The 9,747-nt window shown below is 38.8% G+C and overlaps 1 protein-coding gene across 1 annotated transcript; it reads left to right on the top strand.

The window, feature by feature from the left end:
- Window positions 1-2,194: 2,194 nt before the first annotated feature.
- LOC118566669 (cGMP-dependent 3',5'-cyclic phosphodiesterase-like) lies at window positions 2,195-9,747 on the top strand. Its single transcript, XM_036149594.1, has 4 exons — window positions 2,195-2,387; window positions 3,056-3,094; window positions 3,216-3,322; window positions 5,494-9,747. Exons 1-4 carry the CDS (start codon window positions 2,256-2,258, stop codon window positions 5,726-5,728), a joined length of 513 nt encoding a protein of 170 aa, XP_036005487.1. The 5' UTR covers window positions 2,195-2,255; the 3' UTR covers window positions 5,729-9,747.

Below are 9,747 nucleotides of genomic sequence, written 5' to 3'. Positions count from 1 at the left end.
AATATTCGAAAGATATGGCGAAGCTCGCAGCATTCAGGCCAAGGCATTCTTAATAATCTTCTACAGTTTCTCACACTCTCGTGTGACTTAATTGGGTGTAACGTCTGGGCCAGAGGTTAGTCACGCCTGAATGCAACCAATTATGAGTTATCCTGAGTGGATGCCTCTGCAGTGAATTCAGCTTAAGCCGCTAAATGGATTCAAAGATACACAAAACCTCTAAATGAGTGAGAATTTCTTTGGATTGCAGAGTATATGACTTGTGAATTTCAGACAGAAACAGGAGAACCACATACAGAAACGCAGCAGCGGAGCGGGCTTGGGAACACGATTTTGCGCACTCAAGAGTATAATCGTCCCTCAAGAGGGGATTGATCAGCATTTTTGCTATTTTTCGACAGCGCTCCTTTTCATTCCTGTGGTGGATTAATAAGTATTAAAAAAATTGCCAAGCTACCAATTATTGATGACTTTATCTATACACAAAGGCAACCTGAAGCAAAAGCAGCTTGAACGTGAGTTCATAACATATAGATTTATGTAGTGATTTATCTAAAGCAGAGGCAGAAATCAGGAGAAATGTTGTCTAAGTGGCTTGAACACCCAACAAACTGGAAAGCTGTTTTTGACCGAACTTCGCAGCAGTGGTAATTAACCAATTGTGAGTTACCAACAAAAAAAAAATCTTAAAGGATTCAGGTAGCCGTGGTTGTTTCTGCTCTGGTTCAGACCAGCATTGTTACTTGGACCCACACTGGTACCAGAACTTTCACTTCTTCTAGTAGCTGTGCAACCTGAATATATAAAGGGGTTCTGTAAAACATAGCAGCAGTAAATCGAAGCAACTGACTGTGTCAGATGTCTACAATCAGTCCAAGTTTCACTCCTGAGGGTTTAACGACACTGAATTAATAAACACGGCAGAAAAGTTATACTGGGACAACACCGCCTGGCACGCCACTGCAACTCTGGGCATCTGTCTACAGTTAGCTTTCCAACAGCAAGACATTGTGTTGCCATACAATTTACTCGATTCTAATGCAACACATGTGATGATGGGAAATGTAGTGAAAATATTCAGACATACTCCTCCTTTCATTTGGCTCAGACACTGAGGGAAAGCGAGTAGCTCCTGCAGCTAATGACCTTGAGTCAGCATAGAGGAGGATCATTTGCAGAGAGCAGTCACTGATTCATTTTTAAAACAAGATCCAGAGATGTCGGGAGGCAGAAGACAAACACAAAGTAAAAACCACAGTAAAAAAACAAACAAAAAAAAAAACACCACAGTAAAGTGAGACATGGCTGCTGATTCACAGCTGATTCTGCCATAAGCCCACATTACAGGTCATTGTCTTGAACTCATCACAGGCCTGTTGATTTATATTTGACACAAACCAAATATCGTATTGCTGTCATCTTGCGATCATTGTGAATAACATCTTGTCGATTTTACAGTATAAAGCTGTATTTGAAATACTGTAGTGATGGACCAGACTGGATTTTACAGAAACTTATTTTTTAATGATAGAGCATCATTAAAAAATAACCTGCATACCTTAGAGGGTAACATTTATTAATAAGCCTAGTTATGCCGAATTTTGCTAATTTCCATCATACATACATACATACATACATACATACAGTATAATGTGTGTTATATTCATATAAATAATTCCAAATTTACTTTACATCTGCTTGCCAGCATCAATACAGTCGATTAATCAACATGCTTGTGAGTTGTCCTCGTCTCTCATTCTTGGATTATTCCCTTCGTTAAAGCCAAGTTTCATATTGCTTCGTAATCCTGGGGCTAGAAAAGAGAAGTTGTGGGTGGGTGTGGAGAAGTCCATCCTCTTCACATTCACGGTTATCAGGCACTTTTCCTTCATAGAGGATCTTCGCGTGAATAAGAGCGCTCACTCTGTCCTATTCTGTGTTGCCAACATTGGCAAGACATTAGTTCAATGTGTTTCCTCTAAACGGGTCTTTCCTGTCGAGAAAGGCATCTATTATCTGTTTACAATACCTTGTCACACTCTGTAGTTTTATCATTCACACATGTACATTTCTGTTTTTAGAGGTGTCCAAAGGCTCTAGTATCAGTAAAAGTGATTTTTAAAGTGACTTATGTCCTTCAAGCAATAAGAGAAACGATGATTGTGAGTCATTTGTTTCAGATACTTGCGGCTATGAAATAGAGAAGGATATTTGCCCTTTAAAATGTTAGTGATGTCAAATAAAATATCATCTAAATGTGTCTGTGTGTTTCAGATGGGTACAATACAAAAAGTCGCACCCACCACTCCTTGCTGCTGTGCCTGCTGATGACTTCATGCGACCTGTCAGACCAAACCAAGGACTGGAAAACAACACGCAAGATTGCGGTCAGTTTACACCGGCGCCTACACATCACACGGCACGGAACCAATGTTATCGTTTGGTTTTCAGGACATTTATAGAGTTTTTCATAAACCAATAACTAAACACTCAATATTTGGAGATTGTAAATAACATTTAAACTCCATTATAGTCTCTTCTGGGCAACCACGCTCCATTGTGGGATTATGTTTTTAATCTTGACCTGCCCCCCTTTTTCGTCGCCAAAACCCCTGTGAACCTTGCCCTGAATCCTACCCTCAATCTCCAAACACCTAATGCTTAAATCAAAATGCAGAGTAATCCTTGACCCCAAAACCACAGAACAAAAAACATGTTTTTCTTTTATCCAGCAGAGATTGCTGTACAATGTCGAGCTTGTTTCAGTCTCACTACTCTGTTGTAATAATGGGGAACAGCAGGTGTTATTTCTATTTGCAAATTGAATGAAACAAAATACACCTTGTAGAACACCAGCCTGATGTAAAATATGTAATCAACCCAAGCATTCAACATGCATTTGACCACTTTTAAGCTTCTATAAAAGTGCATTGCGTTTCTGTTTACATTTTTTTAACCCCTGACACAAATTCAGACTGAGTTTTGATTCTGTCACCATTCTGCAAACATGAAATCATGTGTGCAGTGATACATGTGTTCCTCTGTGTGTCCACAGGAGCTGATTTATAAAGAGTTCTTCTCTCAAGGAGATCTGGTATGTCCCAGCAGCTGAATGCTCTCTGGTGATATTCACCAAGTGGCTGAATTTTGCGTCATTATACAGGTCGTTGAGCTCCTCACTCATGTCTGTGCAATGTGCGCTTGTGCATGTGCAGGAAAAAGCCATGGGGAACAGGCCGAGCGAGATGATGGACAGGGAGAAGGCGTACATCCCAGAACTCCAGATCAGCTTCATGGAGCATATCGCCATGCCCATCTACAAGTGTGTACAAATCTGACTCCTTCAGGCTACTTTACAACACTTTACATCACACCATGTCCAGTTTTAGGCTCGGTTTTTGCACTACAGACAGAAATTATTTAAAAACATCTAAAGGTACTAGTGTTTTTGTTGTTTTTTTTTTTGCTAAATTTTTTTCTTTAATTTGTTATTTGGATTTATTTTCTTTATATATATATATATATATATATATATATATATATATATATATATATATATATAAAAATCTACATTGTTTTCAGCACTCCTTACATTTTTTGATCAACCAGCAAAAATACATAAAAATACAGAAGCTTCTTATAGCTTAGTCACATATTTCCGACAGGAGACCCATGGAAGAAAAAGCGATCAAATTAGAGTGAAAACTGAATTTTGTATTTATTAGATCAACACAGAGGCTCCAGCTGAATGCATATTTTGCTGCATCACTGCTATGAGGGCAAAATAAGGCAAATGTTTCCAGGAAATAAACTACAAATAAAATGTTCAGGGACTTTGTCGCTTTATTATGTAATTTAGCAACAAATTCTTCAGGTAAAAAAGAGACAATTTAAGAGTAAACCACTCTTTGTGGTTAGCAGGCTTTTAGTCAAGGCCGACCAGCATAGAAGCCGTCCAGTCCAGTGTCCCACCCAGAAAATTCCCCTCAGCACAAAACTGAAATATTTGTTCTGTCTAAAGGAAATGTGTAATTTTTAATGGAAAGTGAGATAAAAAAAAAGAAATGAACTTCCAGCATTTTTATGATAAACTTTGTAGCTTTTTAATAACATTTTTTTTTCTTTTTTTGCAATTTGTCTTGTTTTACTAGAGGTTTTAAAAGGTACTACACAATAAGGTGTACATTTTGTTATTAATTGTTTAACTTCACAGACAGGAGATCAGATTTCAGGATATCAATCATTCATAAATGTCTTTGATGAGCTCGGATAGTTGGGTTTTTTGGCTCTTGTTATAGCAGTCAGTATTTTTTTTTTATAGAAAGTGTCTTGAGGATGTATGTTTAGAGAAACCTAGAAGTCTGCACCGGGAGGGTGGAGCTAACAGCTGTTCAGATTGGGTTGAGTTTCAGATTAGTTTACAGCCATTTTTAAGTGATTTCTGGTGTAATGTCACTCACCAGTCAGAACTAGACGTGATTTCTCCAAGCTGAGCCCAATAGTCAAGTGAGAATGCTATACAGCATTCTCACTTATTGTTTTCCTGTTTTTCTTTATTATTATTATTCCGTCGGCGTCTAACTACTCCCGCATACTTCAACCGATTTCAACAATTTTGGTATCAAAACGTTCGGCTCGTTCCCGGCATGACTGCTATCTCATCTCATGGTCATGCTAACTTTTACTCTTTTTAAAATATTTCACTTTTTGTGCGATTTCTTGGCTGTTCCCATTGAAATCAATCCAAATTGATACAAATTCATTCAAATTCTTCCAATTCTTCTAATTGTTCAAATTCTTCAAATTTTTTCAAATTCTTCAACTTTTTCAAATTCCTTCACATTTTTTTTCAAATTCTTCAAATTCCTTCAAATCTTTCAAATTCTTCACATTCTTCTATTTCTTTTAATTCTTCAATTTTTTCAAATTCTTCTAATCTGATTTCAATGTTTTTCAGCTACTTTTTCTCTTCTGCAGGGATCTTCTGCTCAAATCATTCTGCAGATTAGCATTCTCGCTCGCTGTGACGCAGGAACAGCTTTTTCTATTCTAGTTACATTAAAAAATCAGATTGGAGAAATAAAAATCAATATTTCCACACATGAAACAGGAATCTACTGTCATGGACAAAATTGTTGGTATCCCTCTGTTACGAGGGGTGCGGACAAATTTGTCCATGACTGTATTTTAGAATAACAGATGTCTGTCTTTTTAATCTCTCAGGCTTTAGTATTCGCATTCAGACAAAAACAGCTTTATGATTTACAGTTGTCGGGACAAAACAAGACAGAATAAAAATTAAAAACAGGTTATCTGATGAAATAATATGTTTCTATTTTCTAAACAAAGTTCTGAACTATTTGGGGTAAACTAAGTTTTGTGTGCCGCCGAACCTCTTAACAGCCCGCTGCCTTTAACTTTGGTTGTTTCTCACCTCAGACTTCCTAATTAAAGCAGCAAACGTTTTCCTCCTCCCCCTGTCTCTCCACGCAGGCTGCTGTCTGAGCTGTTCCCCGGGGCCACCGAGCTGTACGAGCGGGTGGCGGCGAATCGCGAGCAGTGGACCAAAGTCTCCCACAAGTTCACCATCCGCGGGTTGCCCAGCAACAACAGCCTGGACTTCCTGGACCAGGAGTACGAGCTGCTCCAGTCGCAGGGCGCTTTCGGGAGCGACGACCACTGCCTGAACGGTTGCCTCGATGACACAGAGGGCGGTCAGGGCCAGTGACAAACAGCGGGGCCCCCGACGTGTTTTCCCTGAGGTTTTCCTGTCGTCCAGTAGGAGGCGAAGAAAACCTTTCTAGAGGCCAAAGACAGGCTGGTCTCTCTGATGTCAACCACCCGGTGTGCTTGGAGGGCCTTTGCAGAACGGAAAAACTGAATCGGACGGCCGTTCTGAACCCGGTGGATTTATGCGAGTCACCCGATCTGATGCTTGATGTCGCTTGTGTCAATTAGTCGAGGAGCGCAAAAAAGATGACGAGTATCTTTCTACATGTCCACACGTTCATTCGTCACGTACCGATCCTTCGTAAGATTGTAAAAATAAGACCAACCGACGCACACACGCATACTCGCACAAAACAAGACGGAGACATTCGTAGTCGTGGCAGAGACTCCTTCGACGTGTAACAGTGAGACGGTGTGCTATACTTTCTGTTACGGCGGACTTTCCTTTCAGTTGCCACAGACCCCACCCGCTGCTCTTAAATGCTTGATGGACGAACTCCTCGCCGGTTACGAGTTAACCTGTGATCACCCCCCCCCCCCCCTCCCATTCATAAGCAACTAACACGTCCTGTTTTTACGCCATTACTGCAGATTTTTTTTTTTTGTATCCATCTCGTTAGAATATCTTTAAACAATACATGACCTCCTTTTGTTCTTGTTCCTTCGTTTGAACATGCAAACCCCAGCTTGTGTCCATCCACCATCCTTCACCGTTTAGGGCACATTTTAGACAATCACCCATCAATAACACCAGAAGCCATAAATAAAAAAAAATAAAAAAAGACACATCCATTTTGCGAACGTTATTCACAAGATTTCACTCATGCAGTAAAACATACAGTGCTGTGAAAAAGTTTCTGCCCTCCATTGAGATTTCTTGTTTATGCCATTTGTCATATTTAAATGTCTCAGATTAATTTTCAAATTTTAATATCAGACAAAGATAATCTGGGAAACTATGAAACAATGATTTCTTTTATTCATCTCAAAAACTAAAGCTACCCAGATCAACTTTAGCCTTAAAACTGACTTTAACACCTGTCATCAAGAACTGGTTGAGTAATTTTTACCCATTATTGTTTTAATTTAGCCATAGAGGAGGCATTTATGCTATAATTTTCCTGTCATAACTCAACATCTTCATGCAATTTAAGTCCAGGATTTGACTAGGCCACTCTAAAACCTTGATTTAGTCAGTTGGAGACTGGCTGGTGTGCTTCAGATGACTGTAAAATGACCTCAAGCTGAGGATCTAAAGTTGATGGCTGGACATTCTCACGTTTTATTTTAAGTTATTGAGCAGAATTTATGGTTCCATCGATGATAACAAGTTCTCTAGGTCTTTGAGCAGCAACGCAGGATGCCCTTTTGCCCAGCCTGTTTTGAGCAGTTCTTTAAATGTAGTTGTGCGTTTATTTTAAACCTCCTGGTTGAGTCTTTGCGACACTCTTAAAGTTATTTTGTAGGACCAGCCTCTCCTGGTTAGGGTTTCACCACTGCTCCATGTTTCCTCCATTTGTGGATAATGGCGCTCGCTGTGGCTTATTGGAGCCCCAAAGCCTCGCAAGTCCCTTTTCAGACTGATGGATCTTAGTTACGTTCTTCCCCATTTATTTGTCAATTTCCTTTGGTTGGGGTTCTTTTTCAGGTTCTAAACAAGGTTCTATTTTAGCTTTTTTCTATTAACTCAGGTTATCTTTGTCTCATATTTAAGATTGTTTGATGCTCAGAAACATTAAATTCTGAAAAAATGCAAAAACAGAAAGAAATCCTGGGCAAATACCACAGCACTGTACATTCAATTTATCATTTTTGCCATTTAATTAAATTATTTACATTTATTTTGTTCTTTTTTGTTTGTTTTTTTATTAAACAATTTTAGGATTAAAAAAAAGAAGCCCTTTAAATGATCCATCTCATTCGTTGGTGTAACTGTGCAGTAGGGTGTGTTAAATAGTGTCACCGAGTGTGTCCAATGGATCTGCCTTATCGCGTATCTTTGCTGCCTTTATTAGAGCTTTTAATATATAAAAGTGGAATAAAAAGTCTGTTTTAGTATGTGTGTTGGATATTCGTGTGGACATAGTGCGAGTATCACTGTGTTGACTGAGAACATGTATATTTTGTAAAACACTTGTTTAAAGACCTGAAACGTTGCGTCTTTTCACTTCTTTTCTATTCCTGCCTGTTTGTGCATCATACACGAAAGCACCGCCACACCTGAACATTACAGAAAGAAAAGAATCAACAAGAGATGTAGCCATGGTAGAAAACGTCAAATGAGTTGAGCTCTCAGATGCTTCATTGAAAAATGTATAAAAAAAAATAAAAATACAACTTGGGGTGCCATACACCTGTGCATAATCTCAGTTATCCGGGTCATCGGCTTAAATCCGAGGCAATCGGACCTTTCTCTTGGTCAACATGCCATACTTTCAGATTAACTAAAAGGCTTCTGAGCCAGGGTAGTTTAGCTTGTAATGGACACCGCTGTGTTTTGGTGTGCTACGAATGGACTGGCAAACAAATGAGTGGATGGACAAATAGGCGTGTGGGTGACATCGAACAAGACGAGATAAAGCACCCTCAAAAAGTATTCACACTGTCTACAACCACAAACGTCAGTGTTTATGCATTGATTTTTTATGTGACAGACCAACACAAAGTAGTCTGTTTTTTTCATATCCTACCATTATTGATTTTTTTTTTTCTTCAAGTTTCGTCAGGAGACTGATAGGCCCTTGTAACCAGTAGATATCCTTTGATCTAAAATGTTTCCATTGTAGCTCTAGTTGTAGGTTCAGGCTCCTTGTCTTACTGGAAGGTTAGGGTTAGGGTTAGCCTGTGATAAAGTTTAAACAGGTCTTCTTTTTGCTCTCTTTCAACAACTACTTTCTTCCTGCTGCTTTTCTGTAAAGACCACATTTGTACTGTGTACAACTTTAATAGCTGTCTTGCTGATAGATTCTCCCACCTGAGATTTGAATCTGCAGCTCCTCCAGAGTACCCACAGACCTTTTGTCTGCTTCTTTGATTAATGTTCACCTTGCCCAGCCATAAGGATTAGATAAGCAGCCATGTCATGGTAGGTATACAGTTGTGCCATAGTCTTTCTCATTTAAGATGAGATATTCAAAGCTAGTTTAACAACCTAATCCTGCTTTAAACTTCTCCACAACTTTTTTTTTCCTGACCCATCTGCTGTGTTCTTTGGTCTCCGTGATGCTGTTTGTTGACTGATGTTGCATTGAATTTAGGTTAAACACAAGTGGACTTCATTTTCTAACTAGGGACATCAGAGTAAATGGGACTAAATGCAAATCCATGAAATACTTTTATATTAATGGTGGAGAAAAAAAGTTAAATCATGCATCATTTCACTTCCGCTTCACTGTTTTGCACCAATTTGTGTTGGTATATCACACAAAATCCCAATAAGATGCATTGCAGTGTGTATATTTTTTTTACATAATTAAAAGTTGAAAAATGTCGACGGGCGTGAATACTTTTTGCAAGGGAGTACAGTTCATTTAGCATCAAGAGAGGAAATGCAAATGAACTCATATACTAGTGTCTTTTCTCCTTTACATCCAGAAAAATAAAATATATCGATTTAATTAGAAGATTGAATTATACGATTTTTTTGGTTCTTTCCAAAGGACCCCATGACGGGTATTTATAGGAAACATTTTTGGTTTCGTTTGGATATACCTGAGCACTGCTGGGTGAAGGGGTTGAATCTCACTTGTTCTGCTTTATGAACGTATTATTAAATTTTAAAAGGGCCTCACTGTGTTCAACTTCCTGCTCCTCCATTTTTCTCACTTGTTCAATTATTGTGAAAACACTTTTACAGATGTACAAGGCTTCTTCATGTGCAATATGAAGCCTCTGTTTCTGTGACATTGCATAGATACCTTCACAAATAGAAGTTGCTACATACCTATGCCCCCCTGTTAAATCCTTGCTTTGGGTCGGGTTTGCCAGAGGCTTTTCAAGTCTTAAATCCTGATGTTT

Source organism: Fundulus heteroclitus, chromosome 18 (assembly GCF_011125445.2).
Source record: "Fundulus heteroclitus isolate FHET01 chromosome 18, MU-UCD_Fhet_4.1, whole genome shotgun sequence".
Lineage (NCBI taxonomy): Eukaryota > Metazoa > Chordata > Actinopteri > Cyprinodontiformes > Fundulidae > Fundulus > Fundulus heteroclitus.
This window is presented reverse-complemented; position numbering and strand designations above follow the sequence as displayed.